Below are 22,795 nucleotides of genomic sequence, written 5' to 3'. Positions count from 1 at the left end.
ACAGTCCATTCAGTCAGTGGAAATAAAAATTTCTTCATCATCTCGGCTTATTGGCTCTGAGGCCCTTACTTTTCTACCAAAACCTTCAGTTACAATTTTTTTCTTCTCAAACTGAGTACTTTTACTTACAAAATGGTACAATTCAGATATGTGATAGCCCTCAACCTCAATATGCTTGTCTTTGCTACTTTTATATACCTTAGAGAGCACTGGTCACAGTCTGAACCATTCCAATTACAAAATTTAGGAACATTTCTCCCAAATGACTGTTTAAATGATCAGAATGGAATTAAAGTTTAGAAACAACAATGTTTTTATTAACATAATTTGTTGTACAAATTGTTTCCACTGAATGCATGCTGAATTAAATACTTGGTGAAAATGTGTAACGTAACGTAAAAACCTATTATCACTGACCTACTGTAAACTGTGATAAGCCATAGCAGTCATTTTAGCTTGGAATGTTTAATTCGAAGTGTGGCATATTAACGCGTGCAAAATACATGATTTGGGGCTCATTCAATGCAGAAAGGCAAGTTTCATCTATTTGACAGCACACTACTTAAATAACCAGAAATACTGGAGTAACAAGAAAAAACTTACGCATTTCTTTGTTCTTGCTTGTTCTTCATAGTGCGAGTACTGTGAGAAAAGTCATGGTGTCAACTATCCGTTAAACCCAATTTCATTGGTTAAAACTAACACTCCTCCACGCACAAAGTAAATCAAATTGTTCGCTGTTTAAGAAATGCGAAGCATCAATACCGTTCATTAGTGGGTCAGTGACCTGGCCGCAATGGACAGTTGTAGTGACTGAAACCAAAACAGCTGAGTACCTATTTCAAACTCATCCTAATTTCTTTTTTTTACAGGATGGAGAGGAGCAAGATGGTGGTGAAATTTTTATTTTTACTGGTTCATGGGAAACCCATCAAAATTAAAGGTCAGTTACTGGATTTTCACTTATCTGCCATTGATTACCTGTTATTTTACCCATGGGCCTCTCTACCATTGTATTGTGATTTTTTTTCACCTTACCTTGCAGTTTGACCCAAAAGTTAACCCATTTGGTATTATATTTATTAGAGCCTATTCTGACCCAACAGTTAACCCATTTGGTAATACATTCATTAGGGCCCACTCTGACCCAAGGGTTAACACGTTTAGTATTATATTTATTAGGGACTACTTTGACCTAAGGGTTAACCCAATCAGTATTATATTTATTAGGGCCTAGTTTAACCCAAAGGCTAACCCTTTTGTTATTATTTTTATCAGGGCCTAGTTTAACCCAAGGGTTAATCCATTCTGTATTATATTTATTAGGGTCTAGTTTGACATAAGGGCTAACCCTTTTGGTATTATATTTATCAGGGCCCAGTGTGGCCCAAGGGTAAACCCATTTGGTATAATATTCATTAGGGCACAGTTTGACCCAAGTGCTAACCCATTCTGTATTATATTATTAGGGCCTAGTTTGACTCAAGAGTGAACCCATTCTGTATTATATTATTAGGGCCTATTTTGACTCAAGAGTGAACTCATTCTGTATTATATTTATTAGGGCCTAGTTTGACTCAAGAGTGAACCCATTCTGTATTAGGGCCTACTTATGTGAGTGTAATGAGTATGCATATCTGGCAATTATAAATCATCCACTCTATGCATGCAGGAGTTTCAGCTCTATACCTTTTTCACTGAGTGGATGAGACCTTTTAGAACAAAATTCTACTGAAAGGTCATACCAAATATTTACTCTGATTGAGCCACATATTGCTATTACTGCAGAAGGTAACATCTACATTAATTACCGAAGTTGCTGCTGAAGCTGGTTTATAGATGCCGTTAGATTTTCTTTGGTTTGTTTTGCTTCCATCTCCAGCTCCTTTATTCTGGCTGATGAGCTGCGCTTAATGTTGGTCAGTTCACTGGACAATTTTTCTATCTTACTGGTCAGTTCTTCTGTCTCTCTCTGATGCTCCCTACTGAGTCTGTCAACCTGGAGGTAAGATTCAGTGTGGATAACCAAAAGGTACATGAAAAAAAGTGGTTTTAAAAATAAAACTAAATAATAAAAAAACTCAGAGATAAACAGACTGAATCAAAGTTAATTAAAAAAGTAAATATAATGACCGTAACACCAGTCAACCATTTATCAATGAAGATGAAGCCTGGGTTTCAGAATGTCATTATTCTAATTATTTCCAATTTTGACATCTGAACTACTTTCAAACACAGAAGTTTGCATATTTATTAACTGACATGTTAACCTACACATAATGGTTATGGTTTCTAAGTTAGTCTGGATAGACAAAGATCATTGATATTTCATGTGACACTTATTCTTTGCATATCAATCAATACTGATTCAAACTGTCAGCCTTCTTTCTCCAATCACATTTACAGCTGTCAAAATACTATGCAGAGGTCATGAATTTTGTGTCTTTAGCTATATCATCAATTCCACAGCCAACACCACAGTAATGCAAAAATGCCAATCCATAAGCCTGCATATCAGGAATCTATACATGCCAACCAAGGTTCCCTCTAATCTGCATGCACGTGCAGCCGCACAGCTGAATTGTTCTCCTCGCAGCAGATCAAAATTACCAAATATTCAATCCAACATTAATGCTAAAAATCTATCCAAAATCCTTGCAAAATGCAGTGTGTATAGCATGCACATCTATCATTCACTTAGAGGGAATGTTGATGCCAACCCCTAGCGAGGAAAAAGTGTAATTGAAGTGGACAAAAAGAGTAATCTGAGCAGAAAAAGAGAAATCCACATATAACATGATAGAAATTCAATGACCATATGTACACAATTATTTATTTATCTCTCTGGACTTTTAACATCAATCACTGCTTCAAGTTTTCGTATATAACACTTTCAGCTTTAAAAAGCAACAAACTCGTATTGCATTTCAAAACACTTTGAACCAGCTGAGACTATGAATGTTGTGCAAACCAGTAGAGCACAAATTGCTGGGTTACTGAGCCTGGATCTAATTCAGCTTTATTTTTGTTAACAATACTGAACAATCTATCACAGTCAGCATTAGAATTGTAAAGAACCAATACTCCCTTAATAACCTGACAAAGAAAATGAAATTTATATCTTCCAGTTACTGGATCTTTTAGCTGGGAAATAAGATGAAAAAAATCAACTCTGTCCACATGAAGTACATTGTCAGGTAGAGTACCAACTTGATACTTCAGGAGTTCTCCTTCTAATGTATCAGCAGCCTTTCCTGCAGTATGGTGCATCTTATGACAGAGACAACTTTATATGATGGAGACATTTTCCAAAATACAGAATGCAACTCCTTTATGAATTCCAGTCATCACTGATGCAGTATCATCTGAAAACCCCATACAGTTCTGCCAACTTATGTTTATTCAAAGAATTATCAAGCAAACAAAAAATGTTTGTTCCAGTGGAATCCAGTTTTAATTCTGGTAATGAAAGAAGAACACTCTGACTTTGCCCTTTTTGTTGTCAAAGTCCCTTACACAGACTGGGTATAACTTTTGTCATAATCACTACTCCTGTCTGTTGTAATACAAACAGTCCAATTTTCATGACTTCTGCAATTTTAAGTGAAGTATCTTCTGCTAAACACCTAACAATATTAGATGACTTTGTTCTTGCACATGCACACTGTATGCAATCAGGAAACATCCATTTGAACAAAGGACCAATGTAGTCTTCTACCACTAGGAGTAGTCTGTGTTATATTAAGAACTTGGCAGATAATGCCTCTGCACTTATGAAACTCATGTCCACAATTTAGCTCTACTGTAAAAAAGAAGTTACCTTAGTAAGGGAGTTAGTAAACAAGCTACAAGCTAATTCAGGTTTTCTTGTTTTACAACCATAACCAATATTAAAATCCTTTCCAAACAGCCTACAAGGGATGTGAAGCTGCCCTAGATTAGAACACTGGATTGTGTAATTCATGTGTTCATCTCTGAATCGGTTTTACATCTTTTCCTAATCCAACTGTGAAATTATTTGAAAAATATTTTTGCCCTAACACACACATCGACTAGAATAAATCTGGCTTGACTTTTAGGGCCAAATACCTACAGACTGGTTCTGTAAAAGATATGAACTAGAACAAAGAATCTGCAAGCAAAGATTAAAAGTTAGAAAACCAGTCTGTTCTCTCCTAACTAAGCCATACAGCTGCTTTAAATAGAAACCGAGGTCAAAAGGTGAAAATAGAAACCAGCATGAATCTTGGAAAAAGGGCCACTGCTATAAATAGAACATAATACTATTAGGAAAGTAATTGCAATTCTACGGACAAGCATACTCATATGCTGTGGTTACATAGAAGCCGCCTTTTCTAGAATATGGTCTGTGGGATTAATGGTATGTTAATAAAAATGAGAAAACAAATTATTACATTTTTTTGGAGGGGGATAAACCGAAAACGTGTAATCCGAATACATTTACGTGTAAGGCGTAATCTAGTGTTGAAAAAAATAACGATTATGCCAAAAGCATAATGACTGGCATGTATGGGACTCGTTACATCAATTTTAGCGAATCTAGCCAGTCTGTCCAGAATGAACGACATTTTTACTAAAATTAATTAACTTCTCTACTATCTTTATTTGACACACTACATAGCTGTACACATTAAGCAACAACTAAGGTAGTGAGAATAAATGGTGGATGTATTCTTTCCACTCCAGAACCTGGAACTCTTTCAAGGTCTTTGTCAATATATGTTTTTCTAAAAAAATTATCTGGATCTTCATTACTTCCAAACCTGTGCCTCCATTTTTCACCTGGGACCAACTAAACAATATAAAGACTATTCAGATCAAAACCATGTCAAAATGGCTTTCCATTCAAGAGGCGTAGCAAAAACAAGACTTTCAAGATGGCCACCATGATGGCCATACCGAACAACAAGATCAGCACCATTCTGAGGGCCAACAAGATATTATAAGAGGTGAAAACAAAATGCTGATATGACTTTATTTTAGAGCCATAACAATAACAAGATTTAAAGATGAATGCCATGGTGGCCATAACTGGACATAAGATTCACACAATTTCCATTCAAAACTAACAAGATACCATAAGAAATCCTCTGGCAATAGTACAATTTTAAGATAACCATTCATCTAGCAGTAAGAAGTTCCTGATGGCCATTTTAGTAGCCATATTGGAGGTCAAATTAACACCATTTTCATTCAGGACCAACTAGACATCATAAGAAATCTTTCAGTAGAAACTCCATGTTGGTAAAAACTGTCCATTCAGGAGGAGCAATAACAAATTCACAAGATGGTAGCAGTGGCAGCCATATAGAATGTGTGAGTGATACCATTTCATTGTGGACCAACCACAAATAATAAGAAGCCTTTTGGTGAAAACCCCTTGTCAATATAACATTTATTCAGGAGGAGTAGCAATAACAAGATTTTCATGATGGCTGATATGGCAGCCATATTGGACATCAGATTTGCATCTTCTTCATTTCGACCAATTAAACATTATAAGTCTTTCAGTGAAAAACCCATGTAGATATCACCGTCCACTCAGTAGCGATAACAAGATTTTCAAGATGGCCACATCAGACTGGCACTATTTTCATTCAGAACCAACTAGACATCGTAATCAGTCCTTTAGTGAAAACATCATGTTGAAATGACCAGGAGTAGGTAGCAATGACAAGATTTTCAAGATGGCTGCTGTGGTGACCATAGTGGATGTCCCAGTCACACCAATTTGCATTAAAGACCAATTAGACCATGGGATGAATGTGTAAAGTTTCATGGGAATGCTCCATATAGTTAAGGACGAATAGTGGTAAAAAACTTGTCCTAATGGACTGATGGACAACAGGCAATGGGCAGAGGAAAGACCATCAAATGGGCTGTTCTGGTCTATGATCAGTTAATCTAATATAAAAACAGAATTTTAAATCAGAATTTAATTTAGTAAGCTTTGCATTGATGCAAGGTGGAATGTGTATGTATTTAATGTACAGATATGACTTCTAAATATTATGCTATATTACACATTAATACTCAAAATTTAAGTCAATCAAGGCTAACCTGTGTTTCATATCTGGTCTCACTGCCTTTAAGCTCAGCTTCTAGGGAGGTGATATTATGAATGTATTCTCTCTCCTTCAAGGTTATTTGTCTCTCCAGATCTGTTATTTCTTCTTTGTGTGCACACTTCAGTTGTTTAACCTCATTCTTTAAGTCACCAATCTCGGCTGCTTGCTTGTTGATCAGTTCATCAATATACTTCAAATCTTCCTTGCGTGATGGCCTTTCATGATAACTATAGTCCAAGTCCTTTGTGGATGGCCTAGGTTCCTGAATGCATAAAAATCAGAATAGTTAATTTCAATCTAAATGGAGCTGCACATATCAGAATGTTTGGTTTAAACTGTTTGAATTTTCACCAAATAAACTTTTAAAAATAATTCTTAGACATTTGTGTGATAAGGAACAACAATAATCAATCTATGTACCATATAGACTCAATTATGCAGTAAGTCCAACTGCAAACTGCATAGACGCAGATCTGCCATTGAATAATGTGCAGGCAGATCAAGTTTATGCACTTTGTTAGGAGTAATCAGTAGAACAAACACAGACCCTGACCTATCAGCACATTATGTGATGGCAGATCAAGGTGTATGTTGTATGTGATTGGTCCAGACTTATAAGCGAGTAAAGACAGTATATACATTTGCATCTAAATTAAATATAAAAGTGCACTAAACATGAAGCAAGACTGTACCCAAATATGCACACCGAACAACGTAAAATTACTTAACCATTATTGTATTACTATTTACTCAAAGTGCACAGAGGTGAAAATTGGTTAAGATGGTAATTTATGCACATTTAGACAGGCACATAACAGTTGAAAAACCTTAAAAAGTCTATTTGCCCCATAAGGCAAGTACCATAAATACTTGCCAAGTGAGGCAAGTTCTAAAGATTTTACTTGCCAAGTGAGGCAAATACTACAAATTTTACTTGCCATGTGAGCCAAGTTCTACAAATTTTAGTTGACCAATGAGGCAAGTTCTACAAATTTTAGTTGACCAATGAGGCAAGTTCTACAAATTTTACTTGCCCAGAATGCACTCTTACTCAGTCAGCTATATTAGAAATATCAAAGTTGCCAATGTTAACTCAACCATGTGAAATGTAGCTTTCCATGTCTGATTTTGTCATCCTTCTAATACCCCTTTTAAGTAATTACAAACTGTGAAAAGTCAGCTCTCCCTCTGATTTTATTAACACTGAAGAAAGTGCTTGAATGAAACTGATCACAACAAAATGAAAACAAACTTTCCAGTAAAAAGTATGAATTTTCAATGAAAAAAGTCAGTAATATTTCATCAAAACATACTTTTCATTTAAGAGAAGAACTGGACTGCCTTGAATTGGGTGAGTGATTGGAAAATTCAAGTGACCACTGGAAATTTTCACATGCCATTTCATGCTGAGCTATTTTCAAAACCTATAAACACATTTTCTAAATATCATAAGCAAAGATGTGTAAGTATATCACAGGGACAACTCTGTAGAAGTGGAAGGTACCATTTTTCTTTTAAGCACTATGTTGATAATTGTAACTTGTGCGTGTATCTCTCTTGTGCTGGTGATGCCAAATCCTAACACGAAACAGTGTCTGATGACTGGATCTGGTGTTCTAAGATTTATGGAATATAGATGCCAATTCCAAAATTCATTGTTATAATCAATGTGGAAATGAAACTTCCACCACAGGTTATTAATAACTCAAAGTCACTTCTAATTTTTTTTTTTAAAGCAAATGAATGCAAAGTATCTTTCAATGGACATTGCACAAGTTACCTGACTCACTGGGGGTGGCACTACAATAGGTACTGGTGTCTGTCTTTCTTCCCTGGAAATACAAACACCTTTAGTTAAAACAACAACAGTGTCGCTGTGGAATAATAATATTGTAATTTTGATGGCAATTATTCAAATTAAAATCTGAGCTTCAAAACAATTTTTAATCAATGTTGAAAACAAAAACAACTGCAAAGTAGATCACAGTGATACAGAAAAAAGTGAAATACCTTCAACAAAAATTTAAATAACTTTGAAAGTTCAGTTGCAATATGTGTATATCACATCCCAGACAGTTAGGCGGAGAAGAAATGAACGCATCGATGCATGCACTGATGCATGGATGGACAAAAACAAATTGCTTATACAGTGTACTTTTCAAGAAATAGCAAAAAAAGCTGCAAATCTGAAAGGGGTGTTTGGGGGTCCTTCCCCAACGGGGCCTTAATGGGCAGTCTTCACAGCATAATTAAGTCACAATAATTTCTCAATTTTTGCAGCAAAAATATTTTTTTCTTTTCATAACAAATCTGTAAAATAAACACCCAACAACATCAACTATATACAAATAATCCCATATATTCGCTTGTCTTATTCTCCAATGGAAACAACCTGTTGATATGCCAGTCAAGCTCTTTTTGCAGCTTTGGCAAAGATTTCTTTAGCCTTCCTTTTTGACTGACTTTTTTTAGCTCAATATGCAATCGTTTCTTTTCCTTCTCAATGAGGTCCTTTTTCCTTTCAAGCTGGTGCTTGTATTGGCGACATGCAGTGTGCATATTCTGACAGAAAGTTACATCTGTTCTCTCATGCAAGAAATCTTTCTTCATACAGTTATTAACTGCACTTTTTCCAGATGCCTTGTGAGCTTCAATTTTTCTGTATGCAGCTTCTTTGGTAGGTGTTGTTCCAAATGCTCCCAGCCGCGATTACCGTAGAGCAGAGGTCACAAAATGCCAGTCCTCTAGTGTTCAGTTTTCTTATCAACTGACCAACTAAATTTCCGTTGACTTTTCACTACAGCCATTCCCAATTCCATACATTTTTTAAACCTATACCTAAACTTCTCATTTCATGGTCTCTCTCAACAACTCGGGACGCCATTTTTTGCAAGCATGCATCTTCTTTCCACTGCCATCAGTTTCCATTACAAGAAGATTCATTGGATGAATTTAAACTTTTGACCAATCAGAATACTCTTTACGAGAGTCGTGGGCTAACTAATATATGAAATGAATACGTTACAAGGGTTATTGCGGAATGGGACCGAACCAACCATTTTATAAAAACTGGATCGGAGATGATAAAAATAAGGACTATATCAAGAAAAATTGGATTCAAGTCAGAAGAAAAGCAGAATTCCGCTTTAAAATGGAGAAAAATCATGTCTGAAGAAAAGGGTTAAAAAGTAGTGTCCTAAAAGGTTGCATCCAAAGTTTCTTCAAGTGAAATCTCAATTATAAATTTCAGATATTTGATGATGTGGATGCTGTGATGTTTACACTATCAAGTGGTGCACATTGCCAACTTATTTCTTGGGACAAAAACAATATTAAGACATTGAAACTCCTAATTTAAATCATATGGACATTAACTCTGATATTTTTATATTTTTATTTAGTCAAACAAAAGATCCATTTACATGTGCAACTTTGCACATTATGATAGAATACACTTTATGCCCAACATTTTACATGTCAATAACTTTTATGTCACTAATAATAATAATAATACAATGTGACCCCACTATAACATACTGCATAATAACACAAAATCAGATATAACACAATCATGGTGTGACTTCCAAAATTTCATATACATGTATTTTTTGCTCTGAAGCACCAATCATTCTGTGTAAATACTAAGCAAATGGACAAAAATTACAGTTTCAATGTTTTACAATTATATGATGTTGCCACCAGAATAACAAATGGGCATTTGTTTGGTCCTCCAAAGTTGTACTTTAGTAGTGACTTCAATAATATATACACCCTTCATCAATGCAAGCTGATTACAAGCTTCAATAATAAAAAGACACCTTTCATGAATGGAAGTCAGCACCAAACTTAAATAAAAGCATAGGAATCTAATGGATTGTTGCAATTTCCAAAGTGAGTGGAACATGTTTATTAAGCCATAAAAGTTTCCTTTTTACAAGAAAAATATTTATGCTTACAATCGCTACCAACAGTGGCATAAAATGCAATTTAAATTTCCAGTCTTTTTAAACCATAAAAATCTTGCTGTCAAGTTCACTGAAGGTGTTAAACTTTATTATTTATTCACATATCTACATTTCCCTATAAATAGCCTCATTCCCAGTGTAGCCTCAACAAGATGACAGCTGTCTCCAGTTGACCAAAATCAAGGCCAATTTAAGTCCATGTACTTGTAGCATGTAAACATCTATAGCAATGTGCTACTGATGATATCTTAATGAATTGTTTAGTGATGTGTTTGTTGACAATGGGATATAGATCTAACAAGGACTACCATTTTTATATACGTGTTGTATGTGTTTTCTAATGGGATGTGACTGATACATGAATTTTATAATATGATCTATAATCAAATTCATGGATTTTTTACAAGTACAGTGCTTAATGTATTGTACTACATAAATGTAAGCTGTCAATATACAAGTGTACTTAAGACTTGTTTCGTCTTCATTTAATCAAAAACATTTATTTTGCACCTGTTTTTATCACACACTAATTTTTGTTGGTATATGCATCATTTTCTTCAGCTACTGATTTTGTTTCTCATAACATGGTTTGGAACATAACATGGTCAGGTTCTATGGACCCCAACCAATGTGTTATTGTGGGGTCACGCTGTAAGAATATACAGCTAAGCGCCACCTAACATTTGCAAGAGCAGTCACATAATTCAAAATTGCAGACTGTAGCTGAAAAAGTTTTGGTTTCAATGCCTTTAATTTTCATTGAAAAATATGTAATTCAACTAACTTTAAACCATTCTGAGAAAAAAACAGTTCTGGATGGAAATGAACATGGGGCTCACAAAGACTGCTCTAATTTAATAAGCAGACACCAATCTTTTGCGATTTCAGTGTACACTGAGAATATAATATAACCCACTTAAGCCATGAAGATAGGGCTTGAGAAGATATCCTACCTTCTTGCCTTCACGGGAAGAAAAATTTATTTGCAGTTGCCACAACTTGTCTCTGCCTGTTTCAAATAGTGCTTGAGGGTATGGACAGAATTTTGCATGGCTGCTGTTCTCGACTTATCTATAGACCAGAGGGAGCCTATGATGACTCTGATTGCTCAGTGATGGTAACCGGTTTTCACCTGGTTGTGTCATGAAGATCATTGAATAATCTGATCTAAATTAAAGATAGTTTGGGTTAAATGAAAGGGCATGTAACTCACCCTGCATGCAGAAGCTAAAGCTTCAGAGAGGTCCAGGCTAATGGCTCAAATTTATCTGAACTGAGCCATGTTATAATGCAAGACAATTCAATTTTGGAAACAGGGTGAGGCATTTTGTTCTATTCAAATCAAAACTGGCAAGTATGTCTGCTAGATTTTTATCATGACTCTTTTGCAATGATGCCTGAATGTTTCAGATATCATGGAGCAGTAGCCTTTGATGGTAATTGGTGTCAACTTTTTTCCTTGTAAAGCCAGAGAAAACAGCTGAGGAGTCAAGGCACTTAAAGGGACAATGTTAGTGACTTGGGACCAGTCCATGAAAACATGACACAGGACTAGTCCCATCTAATACAGGCGATCTAAATTAATTTCCCCAGAGCCTGTCCTTCGAGACCCGAAAAGGCATTTATGATAGCCTTCATTTCAAGGAGGCTGATGGGAAGAGGGAAATACATTGGTCCCGAATTTGCTGCTTACTGTATGAAAGTCTGGCAACCAGTGGGCTCCCCAACTGTACATACTGGCATCTGTTAAATACCATCACTTCCAGTAGTGCCTTCTCCAGAGGAATTCCTGTCCTGCCAAAGACAAAGGAAGGATCATATTTGTCATTTTGAACCTTTGACTGAATGTACTTAAAAAAGAAAAGTCATTTGATAATGGGAGTATATAATGGCTCAAGGAATTGCAACAGCTCTCACACTGAAATCCGTCTTGTTGGAAATGGACTAAGCATTTAATAATAAGAGACAGGTATACAAGATTGAGATTGGCTACAAGCTCCATAACAAGATGGACAAAACATTGATATCGGTGAAGGCCAGACATTTTCCAGTTCAAAAGAAAACAAGATGATTCAAAATGGATAAGAGATTGCGAATGAAAAGATACTTGTCCCTACAGATGAAGATTTCACCCTTTCCATTTTGAACCTTGGCAGAAAATGAATTCACTGAGGTGACTCAGGTCAATAATCGGCCTCAACTTACAGAAGGCCTTCTTGACAAGAAACAGAGATGAATTGCATAATCTCCAGGGCCCATTTGTCAATAAGCAACTTATCTCCTGCTGAAGAATATCATCTTTCTTCCAATCTGGTAGGACATCCATTAGAAGGGCAGAGGAAGAAAGAGGGGCTTAGATAAAAGAAATCTGAAGCCATACCTGTTTACCCTTCCCCTGCTCCATCAGTAGCCCAAAAGCAGTCTGTCCAAGAAGTCATCCTCATTATCTGATAAAGTTCTGAAATCCACCAATTTTCGTTTAGTAATTGTAGTGGTCTAATCATCTTAAAGATCAACTGACTCCCTTTCCTCACTGTCACATGTGGATGCTTATGTAGAGACTGAGCTTGAGATTTGTAAGTAACACTTTGATCATACAATTTGTGAAGTCTGCTCAAGTTTGCAACTGAACACATAACATTTGTGCGGCAAGATCCAATAACCAGCCTCTGTTACTTGCCACTGTTTAACACTGGTGGCTCAATCAAAGAGTTGTCATGCGGGTAAACATGGAATTAAGGTTAATTAGTTCCTTGAAGAGGATGACATGTGCTTGGCACTGAAAAAGTACCTGTATTTGCAGGTCAATCCATATGATTGTCAACTTGAAAACAAATTCAGTGCTGCCGTTACAAACACTGGCAGAAAACTTGTATATCAGAGGTGGGCAAACTTTCCAGTGCAAGTGCCGCATACACAAATTTACACCTTGTCGCTGGCCGCATAGTTCATTAAGTAAAATAATTAATATTTGAAATAGCAAAAACAAAAGGTTTTTTTAAAGAACACCTAATTAATTTTCAGTTGTTAATATGTTGTTAATATTTGAAAACTTAAATTTAACCTTCAAAAGAAGCACATTTATTTGATAAACAGAGTAACATAAACAGAGTCAGTGCGAATGATGACTTGTTCCTAGGCCGCCTGAAAACCCTTGGTGGGCTGCATGAAAGCCCTTGGCGGGCTGCATGTGGCCTGCGGGCCGTAGTTTGACCACCCCTGTTGTATATGGTAAAGGGATACCCTATGGCTCATGTTATTAACTGGGTTATTATCAATGGATGGGTACCCAAGTACCTGAATACCCGTTGGCATCTTTAATGCTGACTGTAGATACTTCACTACATTACCATAAAGCTCTAATGCATGAATCTCTCAAGCATTTCACACCTACTGCGATTTTGCAGCCTGGAAACATTTTCTTTAAATTCTGGGTTAATAAATCATCTGTTTTCAACAGCATGTTTAACTGTGCCAAAAACTCACTCAATATCACAGATAAAGTCCATTTCCTCACTGTCCAACACTGTGCTTTACAGAATGAGGAAAGAGACATATCTGTGGCATTTATTTTGGCCCTGTCCTTGTGGGAATTGCACTAAACATGTCTTCTTACATCACTTCTATTACCATTTGCAACGGAAATTTTTTATCTGCACGCACTACAGTGAACATAATGAACTCCTTTGTTAGCCTGTTTTATAAATCTGTACAAATCTTGAGAAACTTCTCGTGAGCACTCGACTTTTTGACTTCTTCCAAATTTCTTTTCACATGCCATTTTCAAGAATAGCGGCAGATTGTTCCCTTCGATGCCTGCAAATGCTTTACCAGTCTGTGCAGGAACCACTGAATAAGCACTTCTCTGACACTGATCAGATACTTCTTTTTGACAAAAAGAAATTTTAAAAGTGAAACGAAGCATTAAGGCATGTAATTTTTTTTCCGATACAGCCATTTGGAATAGATTTGCCTAAATGATCCATAATGAGTATTTTTCGGGCTTTATCTGTACAAAATATGGAGTTTGTAGAGGTAAACAGGACTGGCACACTGTAAGAGTGCCTCCCACACTGCTTTTGCTGTTGTCTGCAGACAGGTTTGAGATCTATACAGCATAAATGATCCCTTTTGCTTGGCTAACCTATTATCCCAAACCATTATGGCAGGCACAGCTGGGTTTTAAATGAGGATGCAGGTGGAGCAGTAAGCTGAAGTAGTTCTTGAGCTGCCTTACTCCAAACTTCTTCAATTTTGCAAGTAAGCAGTGAACATAGGAAAAGCAGACTCCACTGATGATTCTGTCATACTGGACCAGACTGATGGTTAGTCTGTAGAATGGCTGGCATGTCTGCAACCTGTTCAGAAGCTATTCTGGTCTCAGGTACTGATCATGCTATTCAGCACGGCTAGATAGTAGATGGATTGAGTTTTCAATAAAGTTACATCAGACATTGGCCTGGCTACATGGATGGATCTATCACTAAGATTGCCATAATTCTAAAAAGATCTGAAAATACCCCCAAGAACCCAGACTTAATGGCTTGAACGTCATGCTTGGACATGCTGGGGCACTTACACCCAGTCAGCCACCTAAAAATGGGGGACCCCCACTGTATCCATAAATTCTGTGGAAATGAGCGAAGGAAAAAGCAGCAAAAACTGGCTGGAATTAAAACACTGCATTCTTGTGTCAGTTTATGCATGCGTTGTTCAAAAGTCTGCATATCTAACTGTGATAAGTTAGGGATAAGTATTACACAAAATATACCCAGGATCTTCAATGGATGGTTGGAATTCACAACAAAGTTGACCTGGATTGATGGAAGTGTCTCATACAATGCTGTACAGAAGCGAAGTCTAAAAACTAGAGACACCAAGTGATGGTTAGGGTTATGGGCAAGAGTTATTGTCCACTGTCTATATGATATGCCTCATGTCTCCTAAGTGCAACAAGATGATATAAGACTTAGGCAACTCCTCAGCTAAGAACTTTCTTTCAAAGTCGGTTGATATTCTAAGAACATTATTCAAATTAAAGACAACACTTTATACCTGATTTAACATTAGCATATTATTTTGAATAACCTTAATCTTTGATTCTCTTGCTGTAGTCGTAGTATTTCCTCCATGGCTTTTGAGAACTCCTTGAGATTGTCTCTCGGTTGTGTGCCTCGAGTTTGAAATGCTGATGGTGGCAAAAGGTCCATAATTGGCTGATCTGAAAACAAAGATATTATTTAAACAAATAATAATAAGATTTACTGCCAATACAATTTTCAAACCAGTTTCAACCATTTAAAATAATTTTCTACGATGCATAGTGCAACCCACTCCACCTCCAAAAACACTAATAAAGTAGTTCCATAATTGTGTTCCTTTCTCCAAATGGCACATTATGTATGAATCCAAATGGCATATTATGTATGGATCCAAATAACATATTATATATGAATCCAAATGACATATTATGTATGAATCCAAATGACATACATGTATTATGTATGAATCCAAATGGCATATTATGTATGAATCCAAATGGCATATTATGTATGAATCCAAATGGCATATTATGTATGGTTCCAAATAACATATTATGTATGAATCCAAATGACATATTATGTATGAATCCAAATGACATATTATGTATGAATCCAAATGGCATATTATGTATGAATCCAAAAGGCATATTATGTATGAATCCAAATAACATATTATGTATGAATCCAAAAAGGCATATTATGTATGAATCCAAATGGCACATTATGTATGAATCCAAATGACATATTATGTATGAATCCAAATGACATATTATGTATGAATCCAAATGACATATTATGTATGAATCCAAATGGCATATTATGTATGAATCCAAATGACATATTATGTATGAATCCAAATAGCATAGTATTATGAATCCAAATGGCATATTATGTATGAATCCAAATGGCATATTATGTATGAATACAACAAGAGAGTCATTACTTTCAGCATATTAGCAAGATACAATTTAACAATAAATTACTGGTGGCCAAGAAAAGAGTAGTAGTTTTCTGCTATCAATAAAAAAGCAATATAACCTAAGATGTTAATCTTCATAAACAAAAATAAGATGGTACATGTATAAAGTCTGGCTGAAGGAAATGGATAATGAAACAGTAAATAAAGAAGTTGCCGACAGTATGGGATTTCAAAATGAAACTACTGACAAATGCATCACTTTCTCACATTTCTTTATGGCAACATTCATAGATTTTGTCTGCTCACATGTTACTAAGAGATCCATAAAACATTCCCTTGCAGGGAATGGTAATGTCCTAGCCAAAAAGAATTTCTAGTAATCCAAAATAAGGCCATGCTGAGCCTTGCAAATAACTGATATTCTTGAACAAAAACAAAAAACACAATTTTTAAATCGGCCCTGTGGCAGCCATACTGGAGGTAATATTGGTTCCATTTTCATTTAGGATAAACCAAAGAGTACATTAGAAGCCTTCTGGTAAAAAGCCCCATGTCAATAAGACACCATCACAAGATTGCCAAAAATAGACCACAACTTTGTCTGCAACTGTGTACCAGCGGCTTGATCTTTCAGTAAGAATTACTATATTTAACACTTTCTATTAAAGATTAGAGAAGAAAAAATTTATTCAGTGTAGATTTAACACAATAGAGTACAAATTAAAATTGAAATGCATATAAAAGATAATAACAATAAAATTAACTTATTCATTGTTTCCACTCAAGATTACTGATCGTGACACCAGGAAGGTGTTTAAAAAAAAAAAACACCTTGATACGTTTTCACAGGTTGCTATATATTCTGTATTCTCTTGGAATATCTCTGTATTTTAGGGCATCACTTAGCAGTCAATATTAGCATCAGTGTCATAACCCATCATCAGAAAGGTAACTATCATATATACTCGCGTATAAGCAGATTTAGGAAAAATAAAGGCCTGGAAGAAGGGGGGGGTGGCTTATCCAAGGGCTAATGTTTAAACTTGACAGATTTTAGGTCTTTTTGTTGACTACTGTAATGGCTGTAAATCTTGTGACACGAAACAATAATTTCTTCCGTGTCCTAAGACATAGGCATGTAGAAAAAAGTAATATTCGATAACCCGACAATTATTAAACTGTTATAAAGTACTATGATTGATTTTGTTACTATTTTGCATGTGCATATTTTCTGATTTCTCCAACACGAAATTAAATAAAGGTAGATACAGACTTCATAATTCACAGGCCAGTTGAGTTTACCAAGGAGACCATGCTTAACTATAATGTACAGTACTTACACAGTGCAAAGCATGCATAGCGTCACTTAAATCCTTACTTATTCCCAAACATAGATGTTGATTTTGCTTTATTCATTGTTTCGACCAAATCGCATTCTTCCAGATAACATTTCTGCAAGTCCTTAATAGCTGTTTTATTTACACTGAATCATGCGCTCAGAAGTTACTCATTTTCAATGATATAAGCGATCCTACAAATTGAGGTAATATTTTTAAAAAGGTATGCAAGTTTATTTGTACAATGCACATAACCATCATAATTTACATGTTCATGAAGAGTGGTAATAATAAAGGCTAAAATTCTCATAGAGATCAACTAAGATCAATTTTAGTTTTGTGTTTTAGCTGAACAAACATAACTTTCCACATAATGGAAAGCTTGATCTTTCGGTGTCTCCTATGTTGATAGTTGGCGAATTTGTCTTTCATTTTGCGACAGCAGTACAGGCCAGTTAATCATTAAAACCCTGAAACTGGCTTGTGATCAGAGGGAATTTTGACTGGTAATTGTACCAGTTTAACATTGGTATATACGGCATAAAAATGCCAGTGTTCACTTGTGTTTCTTCGTGGGAATGGAGCTATAGCATATGATGTTACAGCATTCGTTATCATTTTTGGGATTGAAATTAATTGTGGACGATTTTATTGTAGTGGTTTATTTTTTTATTTCTTTATTATTGTAGAGGTAAAAAAAAGTCATCAATTTATGTGAATAATGTTTAAACATAACATTCTATTCAGTGAAGAAGCGAATTCATTACACTAAAATAATTTTGTCACAACAATAATTCACAGTTGATACAACAGAACATATAGGACTTTTCTTGTTTAGAAGAAATGAAAATCAAAGACATAATGTAATAATCAGGAGTTCTCTGCAAAAATCTGATATTATGAAATCGGGAGGTAGACATGGAGCAACCCCAAAAATTGGGAGTTTTTTTCCCTCCCAGCGTGAAAGTTGGCAGGTGTGGTGTAAGGTCGCTTACATCAAAGCAAACTACAACTCAGCTTTTATGGTATTAGCATATTTTTGAAGCATTATTTCTGAAACTATTATTGTATTTTGGAGATATAAAAGTTGAGCACAATGGTGTCCATGATTCGACTCCAAGGGATGTACTTATTTCAGTGCATAATCAAACCTGCAATGTACATGCTGTGGCACCATTATGTAAATACGTTCAGTAGCCTAATTGTGAGCGTTGAATCGAACCTTATTGTTTGTTCGTTGTGTTGTCATACTGGGGTTACATTTTAATGAGTTTAGGTATTTAAATTTTCAAAGCAAAGTAAAAACATAATTTCCGGTGCACTGATATAAAATATCCAATGCAATAATGCAAAAACAAACAATAATTTAGTCAAAAGGGAGAGGTAGTGTTACAGAAACTCGCGATTGCTAAATTCTTGTCATCGTTCGATTAAATTATACACAAATCTAAATTAGGCAGAAACAATAAGAAAACAGAAAATGAAATAAATTACTTTTCAAACAAGTTTATACCATTTCTTTTTAATAATCATGCATGCCAACCTTGAGATAAGTATACATGTAATTTTTTTAAACACACGTTTGCCTAAATAAATGCATTTAGAACTTGCATCGTGCATCTTGAGATGTCTCGGAGTTTTAAGTCAGCTTATATGCAGGTCATGCACTTTTTATTGTGTACACCTGTTCAGTTTGGGGTTCAGCTTATACGTGAATGGGCTTATATGTGAGTATATACGGTAAGCATGGTAGTTTCTATCCCACAACCTACCCTGTTTTACATAATTTAAACTTTGCACTCTCAAAAGTACTTATTGATTCTACTTCATACATGCTCAGTCACTGAAACTTCTCACTGACCTGTCTGCTCAAGTCCAGTTCAGTCAGATGAAAGGGGCCGTCTCAGGGAAACCTGTACTAGAATATCAAGTGAACGCCAAGAACATGTTTAAAAATGTTCTTGTTTTTTCCTGAGCATGTTTTCCCAATCAACTAAAGTTGATATTGGCATGAAACAAATATGGTGAATAAACCCTCGGCGTATTCTGATATCTTTGTTCCTGTATACTACCACTTCAAAGGTGGTATGAACTCTCAACCTATGAATGCAGTTCTTGTCAGTTCTCAAAACAATGTTCTTGATGTTAGTGCAAGAAACACAGAAACATTGTTCTCATGTCTAGAACCTTCCTCTCATGTCTTGTCCAAGGACACCCAGGTTTTATGTAACTTAGTATCTGTACTGTAAGGCAAAAGATCAAGGTCCTTATTTAAATTTGCATCTTCGAACAAGTTACACTAACAAAGAGGTGAACAAAGATGTACACTCCACTTGATATAACATATACAAAAATTGTTTGAAGGAAGAGCAAACTCTCGTAAAACAAGCAGCTGCTTCGTTTGGTGTCCCAATCAATACCGTTATGGAAAGAGTCAAGGGAAAGTGAAATTCAATGAATCAGGATCTGCACCAGTCTTCTCTGAAGAATAGGAAGTCTCATCATATGATTGCAATGGCTGAAATAGGATATGGATATACAAGAAAGGAAAAAGTAACTCTAACGTCTGACTATGCTTATCATTTTGGTTTGCAGGACAGAAAACATACTTCCAGATTTAAAAGCTGCATATTTTTTTCAGTAGATTGCCTGACCTCAAAGTGAGAAACCCTAGCACTAATCTCTCAACAATGTTTGAGGAACAAAATCAAGTATAGACTCAAAAAACCCTAATCTGGTTAAAATGACTATATCTACATTGACTAGAATCGGCCCCGTGGCAGATTTTAGCTCAAACCCCTAATGTGGACACTATGACTGCATCTACACTGACTAGAATTGGCCCCATGGCAGATTTTCACTCAAACCCTTAATGTGGTCACTATGGCTACATCTACACTGACTAGAATTGGCCCCACGGCAGATTTTCACTCAAACCCTTAATGTGGTCACTGTGGCTACATCTACATTGTCTAGAATTGGCCCCATGGCATATTTTCACTCAAACCCCTAATGTGGTCACTATGGCTACATCTACACTGACTAGAATTGGCCCCATGGCAGATTTTCACTCAAACCCTTAATGTGGTCACTATGGCTACATCTACATTGTCTAGAATTGGCCCCATGGCAGATTTTCACTCAAACCCCTAATGTGGTCACTATGGCTACATCTACACTGACTAGAATTGGCCCCATGGCAGATTTTCACTCAAACCCTTAATGTGGTCACTATGGCTACATCTACATTGTCTAGAATTGGCCCCATGGCATATTTTCACTCAAACCCCTAATGTGGACACTATGACTACATCTACATCGACTAGAACTGGCCCCATGGCAGATTTTTGCTCAAACCCCTAATCAGGACACTAAGACTACATCTACAGTGACTAGAATTGGACTCATGGCAGATTTTTGCTCAAACCCCTAATGTGAACACTATGACTACATCTACAACAAAGAAAAGATTAATTAAAGATTGTATGATTTTTCTCAATGTATCTACTACATGAGTACTTAATAGAACATTTATGTTTTCAATATTGATTTTAGCCTTTACTGTCTTTCTAATTCAAAATGATGATGACATCATATATAGTGGAGAACATCAAATGACACACATCAACATTCCGTGTACATATATGAATGACATATTTCTTTTCTATGCATGTCTCTTATTAGTTATATTATTCTAAACGTTTCTTTGCTATGGCAACCAGTTTCTTGTTCAGTAAAAGATTTTTTGTATCAGGCAATGACTTAAATGATTTCCTTATGATAATATTCAATTTTAAAAAGTTAATTTTGTAATGTTGTGTAATTAGTTCTGCTATATTTACATGCATTAAAGATGCTGCAGTTACTATTATATATAAAAAAATTAAAATAACTAATGTTACTTTGCATTCATATTATAACTGGTCACATCAAATAAACAAATTTACATTAGAACTAGTATTGCTAGTAGTCTGTCATACTGGAAAATATGGGTGAATACTAATATGTACAAACAGTTACATAAAAGTATGTGTTTGTGTATGTGTGTGAGAGTGAGAGGCAATAAATTGTTTCTTTTGCATCATTTTTTAATTTTTTAGCAAATTCCATTCCTGCTTTGGGAGTTACTGCCCCTAACTGCAGCTCTACAGGTAGGGTACAATACTTATAATGGGTATATATTTCATGGAGGTCACAGGTTCAAGCCCCAGGCTAAATCATACCAAAGACTAATAAAAATTGTACTAGCAGATGCCTCACTTGGTGCTCAGCATTAAGAGGTTAGTGTTAGGATTGGTCGACCTGGTGTCGGGATAATGTGAATGAGTGCAATATGATGCTACATGTCTGTGGCATATTGCAATAGTGCAATACATCACTATAAACTGCCACATGCAAACATCACAGCAATATGATTAAAATTGTCAAAGTTATGTTAAAAATTTAAATCACACACACAATTCTGTCACATTTTGTCATAATTAGCATATACCACCACTTTTTATGTATACACTCTATGTTAAACATCATCTAAATGTGTACATTTTGGGCCAAGCTGCATTTCTCAGCATTTACTACCACTGTCATGGGACATCATGACGTCAGCATGTGCCTATCGCATGATAAGGTATCAATTTGAATTTTCATCTGTCTTTTAACATTTTATGATAGAGGTAGGGCTATCTATGACAATTTACTTTTTACCAGATTTTAGGGCTGTTCTGAGGGTAAAGTAATTGAAATTCTGACAATCTTGAAAATTCCATTATTTGAACATCACACTCCTCTATGTTACAAAAAGTCAAAATCGTCTCATTTTGAGCCTCAGCTTTAGTTACATGCTCAGAAAGTTTTGAGAAAAATGTGCCTGATCTTTAGAGATTGCAGGTTATGATTGTTGTTTTCTTTAGAATAACAGACCTATCTTTTGAGATTGAAAATGTGCCAAAAGTGCAACCTATCAAGCAAGTGACAAATTTTGCTGAACTTAACTGAACTCTGAAGCCACATCTATAACATTGGCAAGAAAGATCTAACACATCACAAACCTCTTAAAATGATGTCCAGGTCAAATTTCAAGGCATAAACTGTTAAAACAGTTACTGGAAAATCCAAAATGGTGACAGTGATTGGTTGAGAAATTGGCATCAGACATCAAACACCTCCACTGTCTGTCTTCCTGGTGAAAGAATGCAAGGTCTTTTTAAAGGTGCAAGTGGAACAATGTCCGTATCCAGACAATCACATAAGGACATTTATATTGTGCATGCAACACCATCTTATGAAGATTCTTCAAGAGCAAAATGAAAATTCACATATTCTAATCCTGTATGATGGTCACAAGAGCCATCTATCAATTAGTCATCCTGAATGGATTAGACAAAATATTAACTACATTGCACCTCCGCACACTGAAATTATTTCCTACAACCCCTGGTGTAAT

At 35.6% G+C, this 22,795-nt stretch overlaps 1 protein-coding gene across 2 annotated transcripts in view; it reads right to left on the bottom strand.

Annotated features, from left to right (window-relative positions):
- The window catches only part of LOC149773701 (coiled-coil alpha-helical rod protein 1-like), a 77,477-nt gene that overhangs the window by 50,269 nt on the left and 4,413 nt on the right, over nt 1-22,795 (bottom strand). The window contains exons 2-6 of one of the 2 annotated variants that reach the window (XM_089946100.1): nt 22,401-22,531; nt 15,143-15,275; nt 7,870-7,921; nt 6,082-6,351; nt 1,812-1,999 (exon numbers count right to left, since the gene is read on the bottom strand). In XM_089946100.1, the coding sequence (XP_089802226.1) occupies nt 1,812-1,999; nt 6,082-6,351; nt 7,870-7,921; nt 15,143-15,275; nt 22,401-22,500 (743 nt within the window). In that variant the 5' untranslated portion in view covers nt 22,501-22,531. The remainder of the gene's footprint in view (nt 1-1,811; nt 2,000-6,081; nt 6,352-7,869; nt 7,922-15,142; nt 15,276-22,400; nt 22,532-22,795) is intronic. The other variant, XM_089946101.1, reaches the window with a different exon arrangement.

This window comes from Sinohyriopsis cumingii, unplaced genomic scaffold (genome assembly GCF_028554795.1).
Source record: "Sinohyriopsis cumingii isolate HCF-2022 unplaced genomic scaffold, ASM2855479v2 utg000622l, whole genome shotgun sequence".
Lineage (NCBI taxonomy): Eukaryota > Metazoa > Mollusca > Bivalvia > Unionida > Unionidae > Sinohyriopsis > Sinohyriopsis cumingii.
The sequence above is the reverse complement of the archived record's forward strand: the minus strand, read 5'-3'. Positions and strand labels throughout refer to the sequence as shown.